Raw genomic sequence first — 20,879 nt, 5'->3', positions numbered from 1 at the left:
ACTGATAATGAATAGTCTGTCCTTGCAGTGATTAACATTAATTGAGTGTCGTGTGCTCGGAAAACAGCACCATGGACAGCAACTCAGAGCACTTATTTCCTTGAGTCGGTGTGATTCAAAGCATCATTATATATCTTAAACCTTACTCAAGAAAAACATTTCTGTGCTTATTTTGACTCTGCAGGTGGAATAACCTTTTATGAGGGGGGAACAAGGGTCAATAACAAAACGCAATGTTGAATGTAGTAAATGACAAGTTTATTTCTTGCACAAAATGTACAAAATAACAAGCAAATGGACATCCCGTCCCCCCACCCTCCTCCCTGCCCTGTTTGAATTTCCCCGCTGATATGAAGTTGAAGATCTGGAACAAATGTCTACGGCAAGTCCGATGGTCCAAGCCAAAACGCATGGTTTTCTTAGAGACAACACATACCCAATTCAGATTCACCGAACAATTAAAAATGAATAAAAACACCATATTTACAGTCTTGTCTGAACTTTTACAGCATGCCATCTATATATTCATACAGAGCTTTTGTTTTTCAACAGCACTCCATATAGAAAACATATTAGAAGATCAAATCAAGTTCGACTAATGGCGAGAGACACTCAAAGTACAGCACTGCGTTTGTCGCGGTAATCTTTTTGATTCATTCTTTTGTTTTTAAACCCACATCTTTTTTTTTTTTTTTTAATTCTGTAATTCTAACAAAGAATCTCTATTGAACATTTGTTTAGGCCTCATAAGATTCCACAAGAAAATCCTCTTATTTACACCAAGTCAAGTGTTTTGCACCTTCAAGCCTGTTGTTTTTTGAGTGAATATAATGCTAGTTTTCCGTCTCAGGAGATTGTGTTCATGACAAAACGAATCGCTCGAACGTCACACAGCGCATCACTTCTATTTATCTAAAAGGCAATGTTGCAGCCTCACTTGGCAATGGTTTGCTTTTGAATACAGAGGAAAGCAAATCCACATCGCTGTGTTGTCATTCACAATGGTGTGATTTTTTTTTTTTTTGTTAACTTTCTACTGATGATGTTTGTTATATGTCGCTCCGTCTGGACTGTGAATGAGACGCAGTGGTACAGGAAGCAGCTATGGCACAGGGCAGAATGTGTGTTTGCGTCTGAATTTCAGTTTCATGGCTTACTCGCTCCGTTTTAACGTCAACTTTACAAGATCAACAAAAAAAATCAAGCTTTTTAAAGGATTGTTCGTCTAATGATATGTACAACTGGCCTTTAAACTCCACAGACGAGCTGTTAGCATTATCCGGCGTCTCGTACGTTGGCATGAAGGCATTTCAAATGAACGTGTTTGCAGTTGTCACCTTGGTGGTAGAGTATTGCTGTACAGCACTAGTGAAGAAGTCTAACAAAACGCTTCATTTCTTTACAAAACTATCCTGTGCTTTCCGAGTATATACAGCTAGATGATTATAGTTTGTTTTCAGGCGATATGAGATGAATCTCAAGTATGTGATCTTTATATTTATCCTTTAACAGACTTTGTGCCATGATGAAATGCCAAGGACTGCAGTTTTATCAGGAAACCCACAATTTCCAGAACGCATTGGATGAAGCATATCGAGGATAATGAGGCAAAAGGCATTACAAATCAAATCAAGTCTAAACGCATGAAAAAGGATCTGAACTATACAGTTTCAAGCCATGTTAAAGTCTTTTTTTGTGAGGTGGGATTCCTTTTCAAGTGTGCAAAAATACTCTCGGACGTAAGTTGGAATATGAACCATTTTTGTTGGTGGTTTTAACTATCGCTTCTTAATTCAGTTTAATATGTTTTTGAAAGACCTTTATATTCACACTGGGTAGTTTTGTTTAGTTTTTGAATTTTAATATACATATATATCTCTATTTTTCCTGCTTTTATAAAATGACACATGACGATGAACCATCAACAATCTCTCTCTCTATATATATATATATTTATTTCCATATTCCTTTCTCTTTTCTAGAGTATCTTATTTAATTTGAGATCAAGTTGCTCTTGTAAACAAACAGGTTTCAGAGGTTTGCCAGCCACCATCGTTTATTCTCTGACAGTCTCTTTCTCTGTGGTCCCTCCCTCTCCTCCTGATCTCATTGAAGCAGAGCCCTGATTTGTTTAGAGGTGCTGTCATCATTTAAATGTCTTGTTGTATACCTGAATGAAAGAAAGAAAGAAAAGGTTTTCAGGTCATACATGTGCTGCACATTCTTTACAGTTCAGAAAATCACATGTGTGAGGTGTTTAAATCCACACTCACCTCAGTGCATTCAACAGTCCCTCCACGCTGTTTGAAGGCTGCTCTTTCAACACCTTGATGCAGCCCTTCATCTGCACAACACACACATGCATGCAAAAAAATACAGCTTTAAAAGAAAGGTCATCCCTTTCTGTCCATCACCCCTGACTGTGATCATGGACGCCCACCCACACACCCATAAAAACACACGTGAACAACCACAAACCCCTCTAGTGCTGTCCTAGATAGATATGTGTGCACCGCAATATGTGGAGATATTAGGTAGAATCAACAAGCTTTCTCATTTCCATAAATTGAAAGCCAGGACAAGTTCCAAAAATAACAAAATAAAAGTAGTCCACCTGAGTGCTATATTGCAAGTCTTCTAAAGTCATACAATAGCATTTGTGTGAGGAGCTGAGTAAAATTCAAAGGAACACTCCACTTTTTTTGAAAATAGGCTCAACTAGACTCTTCTGTAGTTACATCGTGTACTAAGACTGACGGAAAATGAAAATTTGTGATTTTATAGCGTCTCTCACAAATGTCTCCATGGTTGCAAGGCACGTTCTTTGATTATTATGCCAGAATGAGAGTATAGTTCCTAGTCATATTGGCCTAGAAAATCGCAACTTTTCATTTTCCGTCGGTCTTAGTACACGATGTAGATACAGAAGAGTCTCGTTTTAAATAGGAAAAATATCTAAACTCTTTGGTCATTTTTGAGCGAGATGCTAACGGTCTAATCAGATTCAATGATCTATGCTAAGCTATGCTAAAAGTGGTACCGCCAGACCCGGAGATCGGCTGAATGGATTCGAAAATGGTAAAACTGAACTGTTTAACTCTAGGGGAGTTGGAAAATGAGCCTATTTTCGAAAAAAAATGGAGTGTTCCTTTAAAGGTGGGGTAAGCAATATTTCAAAAACATTGTTTGGAAGTTAGTCGGACCGACAACAGCAAATGTGTAGCCAATCAGCATTAGGCAGACAGAAAGAGCAAGAGGGAGATTTGAAGAAAGAGAGTTGAACAGGGTGGTTAGGATTGGAGAGTGAGTTTTGGAGGAGGAGCAATGAACAATGCCCAACAGCATTTTTGAAATATAGCTTACCCCACCTTTAAGTCTTATTTACAGAAAATCCCTCTGTTGCAGCTCTCAAATGTCACCTGCATTCACATACACTACCAGTCAAAAGTTTGGAATAAACATTTTTTTCAAAAAGTCTCTTTTGCTCACCAAAGCTGCATTTATTTGATCAAGTGTATAAAACAGTAATGTTGTGAAACACTGTTACAATTTGAAAGTTAAAAAAAAAAAAAAAATAGTACGGAAGATGATTAGGGCGAAGCAATAATAAAAAATTAAAACCATCTCGAGATTAAAGTTGTTAAATTTCGAGAAAAAACACGTTAAATTTCGATAAAAAAAGTTAAATTTCGAGAAAAAAGTTGAGATAAAATGTTGAGAATAAACTTGTTAAATTTCGAGAAAAAAGTCGAGCTAAAATGTTGAGAATAAAGTCATTAAATTACGAGAAAAAAGTCGAGATAAAATGTTGAGAATAAACTCGTTAAATTTCGAGAAAAAACTCGTTAAATTTCGAAAAAAAAGTCAAGATAAAATGTTGAGAATAAAGTCGTTAAATTTCGAGAAAAAAGTCGAGATAAAATGTTGAGAATAAACTCGTTAAATTACGAGAAGAAATTTTTCTCGTAATTTAACGAGTTTATTCTCAACATTTTATCTCGACTTTTTTCTTGAAATTTAACGACATTTTTCTCATAATTTAACGAATTTGTTCTCGTAATTTAATGACTTTATTCTCAACATTTTATCTCGACTTTTTTCTCAATTTAACAAGTTTTTTTCTCGAAATTTAACGACATTTTTCTCATAATTTAATGAATTTGTTCTCGTAATTTAACGACTTTTCTTGTAATTTAATGACTTTATTCTCAACATTTTATCTCGACTTTTTTCTCGAAATTTAACGAGTTTATTCTCAACATTTTATCTCAACTTTTTTCTCGAAATTTAACGACATTTTTCTCATAATTTAATGAATTTGTTCTCGTAATTTAACGACTTTTCTTGTAATTTAATGATTTTATTCTCAACATTTTATCTCGACTTTTTTTCTCGAAATTTAACGTTTTTTTTCTCGTAATTTAACAAGTTTATTCTCAACATTTTATCTCGACTTTTTTCTCGAAATTTAACGAGTTTATTCTCAACATTTTATCTCGACTTTTTTCTCGAAATTTAACGACATTTTTCTCATAATTTAATGAATTTGTTCTCGTAATTTAACGACTTCTTGTAATTTAATGACTTTATTCTCAACATTTTATCTCGACTTTTTTTCTCGAAATTTAACGTTTTTTTCTCGTAATTTAACGAGTTTATTCTCAACATTTTATCTCGACTTTTTTCTCGAAATTTAACGACATTTTTCTCATAATTTAATGAATTTGTTCTCGTAATTTAACGACTTTTCTTGTAATTTAATGACTTTATTCTCAACATTTTATCTCGACTTTTTTTCTCGAAATTTAACGTTTTTTTCTCGTAATTTAACGAGTTTATTCTCAACATTTTATCTCGACTTTTTTCTCGAAATTTAACGAGTTTATTCTCAACATTTTATCTCGACTTTTTTCTCGAAATTTAACAACATTTTTCTCATAATTTAATGAATTTGTTCTCGTAATTTAACGACTTTTCTTGTAATTTAATGACTTTATTCTCAACATTTTATCTCGACTTTTTCTCTCGAAATTTAACGTTTTTTTTCTCGTAATTTAACGAGTTTATTCTCAACATTTTATCTCGACTTTTTTCTCGAAATTTAACGAGTTTATTCTCAACATTTTATCTCGACTTTTTTCTCGAAATTTAACGACATTTTTCTCATAATTTAATGAATTTGTTCTCGTAATTTAACGACTTTTCTTGTAATTTAATGACTTTATTCTCAACATTTTATCTCGACTTTTTTTCTCGAAATTTAACGTTTTTTTTCTCGTAATTTAACAAGTTTATTCTCAACATTTTATCTCGACTTTTTTCTCGAAATTTAACGAGTTTATTCTCAACATTTTATTTAGACTTTTTTCTCGAAATTTAACAAGTTTTTTCTCGAAATTTAACAACTTTAATCTCGAGATGGTTTTATTTTTTTTTATTATTGCTTGGCCCTAATCCTCTTCCGTACATAAGAGACTCCTTTTAAAAACATTTTTAAAAAACTTAATTATTCCAAATTTTTTAAAGATATATTATTCAAATATAATATGCAAGGATGTGTAGTTGGTTTGATCTAATCTAAAGTGTGACCTCTATTTTTAGCATTTAACACAAAGCTATAATATGGCTACAGCCATGCTTCAGAAAAACTGTGCACAACTTGAAACAGTTTTAAGCAGTCCCCATTCACTTTTATTCTACAAAAAAGAGTGAATATTCTGCCTATTATCATATTTTATGTTCTGCAGAAAAAATAAAATCATACAGGTTTGGAATGACATGAGAGTCAGTAAATGATTTTGGGTGAACTACTGTATAATATACCTATACAGTTAATTTATATATTATTCTCAAAATATGCAGCAGTTGAATCTGCCTGTAGACACTTTAGCCACACTTAAATGTATGAATTTCATTGCATTAGACACAAGCAAAATGGCATCTGCTAACCAATTATGCTTTTCCAAGCCATTTTTGCAGTGACTATAAACTAACTACCCTGATTTTGACATTAATTCTCCACAAGATATGGTTCACATTAACTGTGAATGTGTTCTACTAACATTTGACATCCAGAAAGTATTTTTGACAGTAAAATGTGTATATTTTTGTAAAATGTTTTTGGATGGAAAGTGTCTCTATAAAATAAATTAAATTTGGTTTGATATTTTAATATATAATGCAGTGACAATCATACATTTTTAAGGTGCCCAAATACTTCTTTGGGTCCACTGTATCTGAAATCAATAAAGTGGTCTTACATCAATCTTGGAGGTCTTGGCAAAGGCACCCACTGGATGAACATGGTCATAAAGGATGATGACGCCCACCATCACACGCATGCAGAACAGCATGGTGTCTGTGTTAGTGAAACGGCACCGGTACTCCCTTGAGACAGGAAATAGCAATCACTTTAAACAAAATTTAACCTATCCTGGATAACTGACATAAAGAAATACTCAAATAATTGCTTTCTTTTATTGAGAAGACGTTGAATCGGATGAACTTACGGAGTCTCCAACATGACACGGCACACGCAGGCCATAGTGCTCAGGCAATCTGTGGTGTCCTCAATTGGCAAAGTCTTATTCTGCAACATGCATGTGAATCAACACCAGTAAGAGCCTCTAGAGGGCGACAACATTTCTGTTTTCTCCATTTACAGAAGATTCAGTGAAATCTTGACTTACCTCTGACACAAACTTGGTAGTGGCATTGCTCAGGGTTTTGAGCATGGGTGTGGCTTCAGCGTAGAAGAGCGACATCCGATTGGCCATTTCATTATTTACTTCATTCTCAGCTTCTAACTGTAATGCAAATGGAAAAATTTAACTTCAGATGTTCCAGTTGCATGTAAAGACTGCTTCTTTGAGCAAAACATTAGCTAATCTCCACATACAAATGTACTCTCTGATCAGACATTTACAAAATTCTCAAATGGTTACTTTTAGGGTTGTTCTCTGCACTATTTTTTATTTTGATTTGTCGTTTTCATTGAAAACGAATTACCTCATTTGTCACTGCTAATAAGTGGCAGAGTGAACACTTCTAAAGTAATGTCAATTTCAGCAGATCGTTGATCTTACCTGCTGGTTGTTCAGACGATTCCTGCTGATGGTCCTCCTATAGTAGCTAAAGTCATTCTGTATGGCTGGATTTGTCATCTAGTAGAAAAGACAAGATTTAGATTAAAGCGTCTTCAATGCATATTATTTCTCAGACAAAGAGAAGGGCTTTTCACACTTGAAAAAGTTAACCCTGGGTCATTCTCAACCCCGGGTAAATGGAGTCCTGGCTTATCTTGCTTCACATTTCGTACTGCTCATACTTTACCTGGGGTTAACAATTAATCCTGGGCATTTAGCTGTAAACTGAAGTTATACTCCTAAACCCTTGGGTCAACGCTCTAATTTGCATATTTGCAGTGTCAATGTCATTGATTCTATGAAGGCAGCACGCGACCTGCTGTAGAATAGAGTGCTGCAGGAATGACGTCAAAACCCAGAAAAATTCACCGGTAGAGATATGGGCTGTGTTCGAAATTGCCCCCTACACCCTCATTCACTATTCCCTACATTAGTCCACTAATATAATTCACTTTAAGGAGTGAATGAAAACGAGCGAGTAAATTCAGACACAGAGTGTTCTGTAAGAGCTGCCGCTTCTACGTAGTTTGTGCTTGTTGTTTAATAATCATTTGACACTTAGGTAAATGGTAACTCCAATAGTAATGAAATAACTGAATGAATTATACCTGTATGATATTACGCTGTACCCACATTGGACCAGCGGTTTGGAAAATGGATGGATGGGCGATTCACATCCGGGCACCATCTTCTGGCGAGATGACCGTCACAGTGCATTATGGGTATTCTCTAGCCACTGAATGTACATCAGTTGTACACTTGTTATTGCGGTGCACTCGATAACATCCACTATGGTTTCGGGCACCACTACAAATGACTGTCCCCTCAAACAGTGCCCTTTTTAAGGGAATGGGGGGTGATTTCGGACACAGCCAGACTGGTGCAGGGATGACGTCAAAACCCAGAAGACTAATTCACCAGTTGTTCCCTTAAGATTTACCTATGGGGTTTTTTATAATGTTTTTTTTTTTTTTCAACTTATGAGTAAAATAAAATAAGTTCTATGATTTTGTTCTACAACTTAAATTATACACACTCACACCCCAAAAGTTCTTATCTAGTTACTTAATAGAAACATAAGTATTTTAACAGCTTCAAAATTCATGTTTTCAATATGGGTGTGTTTAATTTATGTCCAAAGCACATGAATATAAGGCATGCAATTGGTTGTCGGTTGCTAAGCATCTAGTCCTAACATTCTACCACCGTAGCGTTCCACACTGTACACGTTTAGCACTGTAATGTGGCGTTAACACATCAAAAGTGGCAGAGCAGGGTTTTATAACCCTAGGTAAAAAGCGGTGCTAACCCACTTCTAAAATACATGAGCGAAACGTGCTGGATTAAAAGTGGGGTTTAGAACGATGATAACCCGGGTTTAAGCACAGTGTGAAAAGCCCTAGAATGTTTCCAGCCAATTCACAGATGTACTGAGCCTTGGTTCAATAAGTGGATACTTCCACCTTCAAGAGGTGACACAAAACCATGCATCACACTGTGAATAATTATCTTATATTTCCATTCTCAAGGGAGCACTTTAGAGACCTGCCAGCTAATAGTGTTGTCATTTAGACATTTTGTTTAACGTGACTCTCAGAGAACATCAGTGTGAAGAGGCTTGACTGAGTGCAGGGCTAAATATTTTAGCAGAACTCATGCCACATGAAATCAGAATGAGTAATGCATGAGAAACACTCACCTTAAGCTCATCAAAGCTGAGAGTGAAGTGCAGGATTTCGGCGAACTGTTTGGCGAGGGCCTGCTCTCTCTCCAGATGCTGCATGGGAGCGTAGGGTGGGCTGGTTAGGGCCTCCAATAGACTGCGCAGGGCGTTCTCTGCAAAGAGATATTGATTATCTATGAGACTATGTCTTACATAGGTCTTAGTTCAATTAGGACATTTTATAAACATACATTGCTGGTGTGCATCTTGAGACAAAACAATGGCACTGACATATTATAAGATATGTCAGTGCAAGTTGCTTTCAGTCAAAACAGCTCAAACATGCATTTTTAGTCTGGGACTAGGCTTAAGCCTTGTCTGTGAAACCGGGGGATACAGTCATTTCTTTGTAGCAATTAGTTTTTTCAAATTCATTCACACTTAATACTGTTGTCGTACCTCAGGTTTTCCAAAGCTTTTTATCATCTGTTTCCCACCACACATCTCTGACCTTTAATCCAATTTGTAATTCACACGGCATACCAGCATAATGTATCAATAGCGCTGCACTGCAATATGTGTACTTCATCTCCATGGTTACCAGCACAACAGTTATCATTGTATTTACCTCTAACGCCTCTCTTTTGTATTTTTGTAATTGCTGCAATTTATCGTAAGAACCTGTAATCCTGTCAGTGTTGCCTAGATACTGAGGAAAGTTGGAAGCCGCAGCTGATGCAAGCATTAATGATTTCAAACTGCAGTATATGACCATGATTATAAATGCTGGTTGCTTTTAAAACTCCAGTTCATTTCAAAACCAAACTCTTATGTATTAATAAGTAATAAAATTACTGACTGACTGACTGACTAGTGTCTTACCAAATCATTTCCCCAGTCATCTCAATGGCAAAAAATGTCCCAATAAACCTGATTTTACCCTATATATGCATATGTTTGTGTGTGTATATATATATATATATATATATATATATATATATATATATATATATATATATATATATATATATATATATATATATAAAAGTAACATTTTAAACAATATCTCAATGAACACAAAAACAATTTCCAAAATGTTAACAAATTTTTTATAACATCTGTTAAACTTATAACATGAAGGTAAGGTTAATAATATAACTTAGAGAACAAAATTTTCAGTTTTACTCAAATTAGGTTGATGCAAAAATGAGTACACCCCACTGAAAGTCTCTGAAGCAAAGCTAAATTTTATACTACAAATGTCTAATTTAACAAGAATTCAACCACAGGTGAGTCTAATTATTCATTACACAGGTGTCCAGCAGACAGTTGACTATAAAAGGGTGTTAAAATCCCTTCCCATTTCATGCTGTCAGCAATGGCACCACATGGAAGAGAAATGTCACAAGACCTGAGAAAGAAAATAAAAAGAAGCCTTTCCTAAAGAAGCCTTTCCTAAAGCCCAGGCACAAAAAAACCAGGCCCCATGCTGACAAAGATGAAGACTACTGGGACTCTATACTCTGGAGTGATGACACCAAGATAAATGTTTTTGAAACTGATGGCTTCAAAACAGTATGGCGTCGCAAAGGTGAGGAATACAAAGAAAAATGCATGGTGCCTACAGTGAAACACGGTGGTGGCAGTGTCCTTATGTGGAGCTGCATGAGTGCTGCTGGTGTCGGGGAGCTGCGTTTCATTGAAGGCATCATGAATTCACAGATGTACTGCTCTATACTGAAAGAGAAGATGCTACCATCACTTCGTGCCCTTGGTCGTCGTGCACTTTTCCAACTTGACAATGATCCTAAACACACATCTAAGGCCACTGATGGAGTTCTGAAGAAGAACAAGGTGAATGTGATTCAGTGGCTCCTGATCTGAACCCAATCGAACACCTATGGGGAATTCTGAAGTTGAGCATCACTCTCCATCCAGCATCCAGTCTCTAAAAGAGGTCATTCTTGAAGAATGGAAAAAGATAGATGTTGCAAAATGTCGCCAACTTGTTCATTCCATGCCTAGAAGACATGGAGGCCATACAAAGTACTAGATGTAGTAGTTTTTGTTGTGGGGTGTACTCATTTTTGCATCACCCTAATTTGAGTAAAACTGAAAAATGTGTAATCTAAGTTTTATATTATTAACCTTACTTTCATGTTAGAAGTTAAACAGATGTTATATTAAACTTAGTCTTGTCAACATTTTGGAAATTGTTTTTGTGTTCATTGAAATACTGTTTAAAATGTTACTTTTCAAAGTGGGTGTACTCATTTACGCTGAGCACTGTATGTGTATACATATATTTACAAACTTTAAATTTAGATGCAATTAATCAATTTGACACCACTAGTTTAAATTAATTGTCTAATTATTCTTTTGAACAGTAATATGCAAATCAGCAAATTAGAATGATTCCTTTTTTTTTTTTTTGATCAAATAAATACAGCCTTGTTGAGTAATTGACTTCTTTTATATTTGACCACTCTGCAGCATTATTGATCCATCAGAATCAAGTATTCCTGAGAGACAAGTCATAAGCAGTGTTAATGCAGTATCATCAGTATTATCACTGCATTAATGTTATCTAATGAGAGTGAATCTATACTGTATGCCTGTGTTGTGCTGCTTACCGGTGTAAAGCTCTTAGCTTTTGTTTCCTGTTTGGTGACTAAAAGACGTACAGCTATACCATCAGAGCTAAACCATCTCTGAATGTCATTAGTATGCCTAAGCATGTCTCCTGAGGAGCTATCCTTTCCTCTCATGAAATATGCAGCAGCCCTACTATAAATAAGGAGCTGATATGTTTTATCTGGAGGCCTACCGAGAAACCTGACTCTATTAGCCGGGGACCAGATATTGCGGATCGCAGGATGTGTTGAAGAGGGTGGAGCCTCATTTTCTCATGAGTCACTGCGAAAGCTTATCTGCATGTTATCTGTCTGGCCAGAGATCTGTGTTTCTCACTAGTCAGCACTGCTGTGAAAAAAGAGGCAGCTGATCGACTATTGCAAACACAGTGCTGTATTGTAAGCTCGCATAGGAGGCAGAAACGCAGCCTCCTCTACGCTCTGCTGCCACGGTTGCCATGCCAACTCTTTACGAGGTCAGCTGCAGAGGAGGACAGAAACGGATGCTTGCACCACTCGTTGTACGCACGGTCAGCGCGTTGGATGACTTGTGCACGCAAGGCCCATTACATGACTATAAAAAAAAGACAATTGGAAAAAATGGCCACCCACTTACCTAGCCTGAGAGAAAATTCATAGAATCTCTTGAGCTTGGCCACCAGAGGGCAGACTGCATTCCAGGCTTTCTCCTGCAACTGGAGGTCATTGGGGTTCTGAATCGCCTGGAGAGAATGATGAGCAAGAACATTTGAGACTGACAGGCAAAAATTCATTTACAGTGACTAAACTCAAGGTCATTTGTACACTTTTGAATTAATGTACACTGTAGGGTTTGCGCAGCTGAATAACTCCTGCACATCTGCTGTTGATTCAAACCACCAGTCTTAAACTTATGCCTTGTGTGCCTATTTGCTTTATAATAGGTGAACTGAGTAATTATTAGCAGTTCTTTCTAAGGAAAGCAACACTACTAATAACTCACACCCGGTTGAATGTGGGGGGAGTTTCACTGAATTGAAAAGAGATCACTGTGATTTTGCCAAGTAAGCCACTTGACATTAACTATAAATCTATCCCTCTAATCTGATTGGTTGATTGGAATGTTGTTCCAGGATTAACACTGATGTTGACCCATGAACATGTTCTACTCGGTGAAATCACGTTCACCTTGAAAAAAGGGAGGGGAAATACTCTACTGTTAAAAAAGATTATACTTTTATTCAGCAAGGGTGCATTAAACTGATCAAAAGTGACAGTAAAGACATTGATATCACAAATGATTTCTAGTTCAAATAAAAACTGTTCTATTCATTAAAGATTCCTGGGGAGGAAAAAAAAAATATATATATATATGTGTGTGTGTATGTGTATATATATATATATATATATATATATATATATATATATATATATATATATATGTATATATATATATATATGTATATGTATATGTATGTGTGTATGTATGTGTATATATGTATATATGTGTGTGTATGTGTATATGTATATATATGTATATGTATGTGTGTATGTGTATATATGTATATATGTGTGTATATGTGTGTATATGTGTATGTATATATATATGTATATGTATGTGTGTATGTATGTGTGTATGTATATATATATATATATATATATATATATATATATATATATATATATATATATATATATATTTATGTATATATGTGTGTATATATAATATAATAATTCTGAAGGATCATTATTGCCATCACTGGAGGTAATTACATTTTAAAAAATATTAAAATAAAAGAATTTTAAATTACATTTAATAATATTTTGATCAAATACATACAGCCTTTAAAAAGGCTTCTTTCAAAAACATAAAAAATGTTACTGACCTCAAACTTTACAACGGTAGTGTATATATTATGCAAATAATTAAAATAGATACGTTTATAAAATTTTTCATTAGATTTAAACCAATTCAAACACTGCCCACATCAATTGCACTGTGTGCAGGCATGATAATTCAAATCATGCATCTTGTTGAGAAAATGTATGCTTACAACATTACCCTGGAGGATGAATAAAATTCATACTTAGATTCCAAAATTAGATTGGCCTTTTTTTTTTTTTTTACTTGGATGAGTAAGCAACCACTCAGAACACCCTAGCAACCACCTAGAGCACTCTATCGTTGTAGCGCCATGTTTTGCACAGGTAAACACCACTAATGTTTCTTCGGAAAATATAAAAATGTAGAGTCATAGTCCCACCTCTCTTATTTCTTGTCCTGCTCCATTGTAAGACTGTAACTCTGCCAGTATCCCATGGGCCTCTTCCAGCACGGCACTAACCTGGTTCCACACGGCTGTCTCGGCCTCTGTGGGCTGAGCATCTGTGGGCAGAAGTCAGATCAATTAAGTCAGAATGTGATAGTCATATGCCTAAATGATACACCTTTTTCAATTCCTCGCTCGGCCTACCTAAATTATATATCATGTCACCTCTGTCACACCGTCATACTGATATAATTTCTTCCTGTCCTGATGGGTAACAGTTATGTTTTGGATTGTGTTCAACCAGTCAAGTCAGAGTTACATCTGAAACCTGGGCAATTAATTGAAATAAAGCTTCATGGTGTGAGTTAATATGGTGCTAACATTGAATTATCTTCTTTCTTTGGCACCCGGAGGGGGAAGCTCTTTCCAACGGGCTTTGAAAGATAGGAACCATAAATCCACATGGATTAATCTGGTAATGATGATGGTGTTATTGTGAGTCAGAAGTACATGAGGAGGATTTAGGTCGTGTTGGTGTGTGTTAGGATTTGTTGGGCTTGATATTAACAGCTCTAGTGGGAAGTGTCAACGAAAGGCCAATGAAGCAGCTCCACGCGGAGTCGCTGGCGAAGCTAGGATGGGTTTAAAGAGTCGTGTCAGCTTCCAACACAGCGAGCGTCACAGACATTTGATTAATAAGCTGACAACAGCAGGCAGGAAAGCAAAGGCAAACGAATGTCGCCCCCTGGTGGATGTCAATTTAGGTGGTGGACCTCTCTCTATCTTTTAGTTTTCAACCACAGATACACTCTTAAAAATAAAGCTTCCAAAAAGGGGGTTTTCACAACGATGCCATAGAAGAACCATTTTTGTTTCTCCAAAGAACTTTTCAGTGAACAATTCTTAAAAGAAACTTTTTTTTTTTTCCCTTAAAGAACATTATCTGAAGAACCTTTTTCCACTTCAACAAACCTTTAGTGCAATGGAAAGGTTCTATGGATGTTAAAGATTCTTCATGGAACCACAAATACCAATAAAGAACCTTATTTTTAAGAGTGTACACAGTGTAAAAACTGCAGAAAGGGGCATTTTGGGTAATGCCGTCATTAAAAGTCTTTGCTAGATCAGATTTCTTAGTCTCCCCAAGCCTTGATAAGTACGATAAGTGATCTGCGTGAAGCAGGGGTCTCTCTGCCTAATTTAAAAGTGCACTCCCTTATTATTGCATCCAAACCAATGCATTTCCCCTGTCTTTCTGTCTCTGTTTGAATGAATGCACACATACATGTTTGTGCTATCAGCTGAGCAAACATACTTCAGTGCAAACACACACACACACACACACATTACGCTTCAGTGTAATTGCCAGTGGCTCCTCCCAAACATGTCACCTCCGGGTCTGCTTGCTTATCCTGCCTGTGATCTTCAAAGAACAGATTGTGTGAAGACTAGCATCAGTGTTACATTATTACTGTAATGTTTGCTTTCCCTTTTGCACACTTTTATTGTGCAGTGCACCATTTAGACCTTTTGGTTCATCGCATGTATCAGCAATTCAGTAAAACAGATCTGATCTTGGGCTCAAAGCCTATTTATATGTTGTTGTGTCTTGTATTTGAGATATTATTGAATTTTTATGAATGCCATTAGTGGCACAGTAACCCATTTCAGAACTAAGGAAATGTAAACCAGTGTTGTGTAACAGAGGTGGTCATTGTTTCACTGTCACAAATTTAAAAAGTCTAGATCAGGAGAGCGGCTGTTGTCCAAATGTTTTGATCATGTATTCAACATTTTGATATTACTTTTTTATATTTCATGGATTCTGCTATAGGGTCAATGACAAGTAAGAATTGTTAAGATTTAGTTTAAAACACATGTGCCGAGTTCTTGGAAATGTAATATTTGTGTTCTTGTTGGTTTTATGTTACCTTAATGCATGTGAGTGTACATATCATTCTTTTTCAAGATATTTTTATATAACATTATTTAAAAATTGTATTCATGAATAGTTTGACTTCCTTCCACTATAGAAAAATGAAGCCAAAATAGGCCTCCATAGCCAGCAATGACATTTCCTCTCTCAAGATCCATTAATGTACTAAAAACTTATTTAAATCAGTTCATGTGAGTACAGTGGTTCAATATTAATATTATAAAGCGACGAGAATATTTTTGGTGCACCAAAAAAACAAAATAACAACTTATATAGTGATGGCCGATTTCAAAACACTGATTCATTAAGCTTCGGAGCATTATGAATCTTTTGTGTCGAATCAGCGGTTCGGAGCGCCAAAGTCACCTGATTCCAGCAGTTTGGCGGTTTGACACGCGATCCGAATCATGATTCGGCACAGAAGAATCATAACGCTCTGAAGCTTAATGAAGCAGTGTTTTGAAATCGGCCATCACTATAAGTCGCTATTTTGGTGCACCAAAAATATTCTCGTTGCTTTATAATATTAATATTGAACCACTGTACTCACATGAAGTGATTTAAATATGTTTTTAGTACATTAATGGATCTTGAGAGAGGAAATGACATTGCTGGCTATGCAGGCCTCACTGAGCCATTGGATTTCAACAAAAATATCTTTATTTGTATTCCGAAGATTAACGAAGGTCTTACGGGTGTGGAATGACATGAGGGTGAGTATGAGTGGGTGAACTAACCCTTTAATGATATTTTATTAATGATATGAAATATTATTAAATAAAATAACTTAACTGCTTTTTAAAGAAATATTATGCCTAATTATTATTATTTTAAAATTCTATCCTTTTAATGTGACTTTTTTCTTATTATGATCTCAGGTCATTTACACCACTAAGACGTTTTTCACTTTAAGTCCCACAAACAAATATCATAATGAATTTCAATATAGAAATGAAACACATGTCCATCAAAGGAGAGGTGTATTTAAGTCAATTAATCAATATATTTGGAAGAAAATGAACTTATGTCATTGACCCTATAATGAATTACAAGCAAAGGAATTGTACAGAATGGCCTGTGTCTAATTATTTTTTAGAGGAAGGACAGCCTACATTTCATATTATAGACTGGACAACAACCGCTCTAAGTCTTCCGGGTTCTCACACTTGAAGGACAGGAGTTTTTATTTCCTCCATAAATAAGGAGATGTTAGGCATGTAGCTGTTAGAGGTGTCATAAAAGGAAAGATTACTCAGGAGGGAGAGAAATGCTTAGGTAAGGGTTAAAAGGGAACACGACATCAGAGAACAAGGAAATTGAGGCTCCCCTTTCAAAAGGCAGCTTCCATTCCCACTTCCTTTATTTCTCAGACTGGTTAATAATGCATTCACACACTCACACATACACATCCAGATGCACAAGGACAACAGGAACAGATTATGAAGCCAACACACTTTACAAGTCTGCAAAGGTTTGGGCAAAAAAGAGGAGATAAGTTAAGTGTTATGTGATTATTTCCATCCCACTCTTAACTGCTAAAAAAAGCGTGGCATTCGTACAACGACCTTTAGTTCAGCGGATCACAGTCGACCTGGAGATGTGCGCAAAAAAAGTCACGTCACAAATTGAGGTCACCGAAAAACACTTGAATGCCAAGCATTGATGCACAAACAGAGGGATGGCGGAGAAAAGGAAGTGAAAATGTAGAGGACAGCGAATGAGGAGGAACCGTGATGAAAAGGGAAAGAAAAGCAAACTCAAAACATAAGAAGCTGATGGTCTCACGTTCAAAGTCAAGGAAAACTATTGGGCCATGCTCAAGTTCGGTGCAAGCCAGCAGTTTCAGGAGATTTCCCATGATCCCCCTGGAACAGAGAGAAGGGAGAAGCGTGTGGGTCATGGGAGGTGTGGCAGATGTGTCTCTGGTGTTGGGTGTGTGTTCGTGTGAATGTGCGTGGAGTCTGGGGATGAGGGGTCGGGCGTACAGGGTTTGGGATGGACTTTAGGTGTCGCTCCGGATATATGAGATTCTCGGGTGATGTTGATATGGTCACATGGATCACACTGAAACTCCTTCTTTCTGCTCCCTTACTATACATGAAGGGAAATGAATGACCTTTTGGTTGGCTTCCACATTAAGAGAGCAAAAAGAAACGGCTTCCAAAAACAAAAGTCTGTCTTAATCTACCAAGAGGATGCATTTATACCTGCTCCAACCCTGATATCTCCATCTCCAGTCACACACATATACATCTGAGCACACGTACACACACTGTACACCAGCGAAACACTTACTTTCAAAATCCAGGAAAAAATGAGGACAGTTCTCTAAATCCTTGCCAAGGACTTTAATGAGGTTCCCCATGGCCGGCAAACCTGGGCAAGGAAGACAAATACATATAGTACAAAGAAACACAACCTAGATGATAATCATTAGCAAAAATCCTGTGTATTTTCACTGTAAAAACTCTGGATGTTTTCATAAGCTGTAGAAAGAGGCCAGAATGTGTATTGTGAAATGCTGGAAAAGAAAAAAATAGTGCTAGTTTTCAACAATAATGAAAAGGCAGCTTGTGATATAACTTTGCTGAATAATATTTGTTGTGTGGACAGGAATGAGTTGATTTTTTTAAATATAATTTTCCTAGTTTTTCTTGGCTTTGTCATAAATTGAAATGCAATGAGAGGGGAAGCATTCCATGTCTTTCCTTCAATAAGAACGTATGTACCCACCCCAAGTCTTCTGGCAACCGTGAGAGGATCAGTAAACTTTATGTGTCCTTTAAAGGGGACCTATAATGCCCTTTTCACAATATGTAATATACGTCTCTGGTGTGCCCAGAATGTGTCTGGGAAGTTTCAGCTCAAAATTCCCCACAGATCATTTATTATAGCTTGTCAAATTTGCCCCTATTTGGGTGTGAGCAAAAACACACCATTTTTGTGTGTGTCCCTTTAAATTCAAATGAGCTGCCGCTCCTGGCCCACTTTCCAGAAGAGGCCGGAGCTTTAACAAATAGCGCTTCAGTTGCTCAACAACAACAAAGCTGGAAAATCTCTCGCAGCCAAAATGAGGATTGTCAGTAACGGTGTTCAACCTTACATTGTTCAAACTGGAGTCAGACACTGATGGAGAGACTCAAGAAGAAGTTATAACTTTTAGAATGCATCTGGACATTTCTGAATGGTTAGTGGATAAATTTATGTAGTTGCTGTCGAGATGATTCAACTCATTGACTAGCATGTGCCGTCATGTTAATCTTTTGTGAAAATCCAGCATTGAATTGATCCTCGTTTGTGAAGCAGTCCGGCGTAAAATAACGGCATGGTGACAACACTCTACTACAACAACTCTTCCTCTTATCTAAAGCAGCCCAACATAGCCTTGTTGCGTGTTCTCGGAGGCAGGGTTTGTGTAAATTTTAGGGTTAGTGATGTCACTAACCCAGGAAGAAGCTTGTTGATGTCCCTACCAACAGTTTGTTGTAGTCCTTAAACAGCGAATTCTTTAAAAGAAAATATCTCCTTTTGCATTGAACTTTGAGCGTCGTAACTTTGCAGATGTTTCTTTATGCTCTAACAGCAACATTACACACTAACTAAAGTTAAAGTGAAATCATAATCAACCACCCCTTTAAGAACGTGCAAGGGGTTCTTTTCCCATCACTTTATCTCCTCCTGGAAACAAGGAGTTCCAGTACCCCACTCAGCATCAGTGAGAGCTATAATAGTGAGCTTTGTGTGCATTTGCCTGCCATTAGGAGCTGAAAGGGTGAAGTACCAGTTGCAGCATGTAGAGTGGCACGGTACACCTGCAAGAAGTCAGCTTATGGTGCTGGATGGCCATTTGGACAGTTTGTTTGAGCACATGGTTGAACCATTGAATTAGCTGATGGGTAGTAGAGAGAAGAACGATGGTGACGATTATTCCTTCCTTTCAGAGAAGCAGTAAAAGCAGCAGACATAAACTGAACACTGTTTTTCCATGGTGGCTGATGACAGAAACGAATCCACAGAATCTATATTGACAGTGTTAGTAAAGAAGTCCTCAGCAGTGTCAAATGGCCTGACTATATCCACAGCCACTTTCCACCATGGTCCATCTGGCAGCGGCACTGGCTGGAGAGGAACATGATGTGACTTGACAGCTTTGTCATTGAGCTGACACACGTAGCAGGAACGGACAGCATCATGAACCTCAGCATCCAACCCTGGCCACCAATACCAATAGAGATCACAAAAGCATTATTTGGTTCTCACCTCTCCCTGATGTCATTTGTGCACTATGGAGACCAGCACAGATCAAAGAGCAGCAGATGCAATCATCAACATCAACAGCAGACAGAGAATAACAAGTGGCAGATAGTCCATGAAGTCCAGCACAGCCAGCACCCTTAGTGGTAAGCAGGGTTGTCAGTGCCTGATCTGTAGACTGAAATGGTGGCCCCACAGATAAGTACGGCACCTCTCAACGGCCCATATGCATACTAGCGCCTTCTTTTCCACCATGGCATATGCTCGGCAGTATGCAACGTATGCGATACAAAGGCCACAGTTCATTCAATGCCATACAGGCTGAGTCATGCGTAGTGTGGGGTCCTATAATCCCAAACTAGGGCTGTTTGCTAGCAGTCGTTTTACTTTTGTCAAACTTTGTTCAGTCTCTTTTGACCTGCCTAATTCTTTGGATCTTGTAGGCATGCGCACTGGAGCTACAACGGTGGCAAAATCAGTCCAAGTAAGGAGTGCAAAGTAGATGCATCAGAAGGTGCAGGGGCATTGAGAATCGCCTGTACACATGATTCATCAGGAAGAAGATCCTCCACAATATGACCTAAGAACGGCAGGCTGGTTTGCCAGAAGCGACACTTGTCTTTATTGAAATGCAAGCCAGCAGTTTCTAGTCATTTTATGACGGCTTTGTCATGCATCTGTATGCCACGTCCGTGGATGATAATGTCATCCAGGCAAATTTAATGGTCATCATCTTCTGAAATTCTGTAGGTGCTGAAGCCAATCCGTGAGGAACACAACAAAAATGGAACAGTCCGTCGTGAGTAATAAAGGCTATGAGGTTTTATTTTTTACTTTTGGTGCTTAGGTGTGACAGTTTTATCCAGCTTTACACGGTGTATAAAGTTTTTAGCATATCCAAACTCAGTTGACTTAGCAACTGTGGACTGAAAGACTGGCACAGGAGAACAAGGCACGGGAAGAGCATTAGGAGGCAGGACTTCATTGTTTTTGATCCCC

At 37.1% G+C, this 20,879-nt stretch overlaps 1 protein-coding gene across 14 annotated transcripts in view; it reads right to left on the bottom strand.

Moving 5' to 3' along the window:
* Positions 1 to 236: 236 nt before the first annotated feature.
* The window catches only part of fam49al (family with sequence similarity 49 member A, like), a 55,882-nt gene continuing 35,239 nt past the window's right edge, over positions 237 to 20,879 (bottom strand). For 5 of the 14 annotated variants that reach the window (XM_048201280.1, XM_048201277.1, XM_048201275.1 and 2 more), the window contains 11 exons: positions 17,922 to 18,002; positions 17,412 to 17,491; positions 13,685 to 13,806; positions 12,058 to 12,163; positions 8,845 to 8,981; positions 7,086 to 7,163; positions 6,690 to 6,806; positions 6,510 to 6,589; positions 6,261 to 6,387; positions 2,274 to 2,344; positions 237 to 2,170 (listed from right to left, as the gene is read on the bottom strand). In XM_048201280.1, the coding sequence (XP_048057237.1) occupies positions 2,107 to 2,170; positions 2,274 to 2,344; positions 6,261 to 6,387; positions 6,510 to 6,589; positions 6,690 to 6,806; positions 7,086 to 7,163; positions 8,845 to 8,981; positions 12,058 to 12,163; positions 13,685 to 13,806; positions 17,412 to 17,484 (975 nt within the window). In that variant the 5' untranslated portion in view covers positions 17,485 to 17,491; positions 17,922 to 18,002 and the 3' untranslated portion in view covers positions 237 to 2,106. Of the gene's footprint in view, positions 2,171 to 2,273; positions 2,345 to 3,368; positions 3,420 to 6,260; positions 6,388 to 6,509; positions 6,590 to 6,689; positions 6,807 to 7,085; positions 7,164 to 8,844; positions 8,982 to 12,057; positions 12,164 to 13,684; positions 13,807 to 17,411; positions 17,492 to 17,921; positions 18,003 to 20,879 lie in introns of all 14 variants that reach the window. The other 9 variants (XM_048201279.1, XM_048201276.1, XM_048201281.1 and 6 more) reach the window with 3 other exon arrangements.

This window comes from Megalobrama amblycephala, linkage group LG9 (assembly GCF_018812025.1).
Source record: "Megalobrama amblycephala isolate DHTTF-2021 linkage group LG9, ASM1881202v1, whole genome shotgun sequence".
In the NCBI taxonomy this organism is placed as follows: Eukaryota; Metazoa; Chordata; class Actinopteri; order Cypriniformes; family Xenocyprididae; genus Megalobrama; species Megalobrama amblycephala.
Note: the sequence above shows the minus strand (reverse complement) of the source record. Positions and strands in the feature narration are given on the sequence as shown.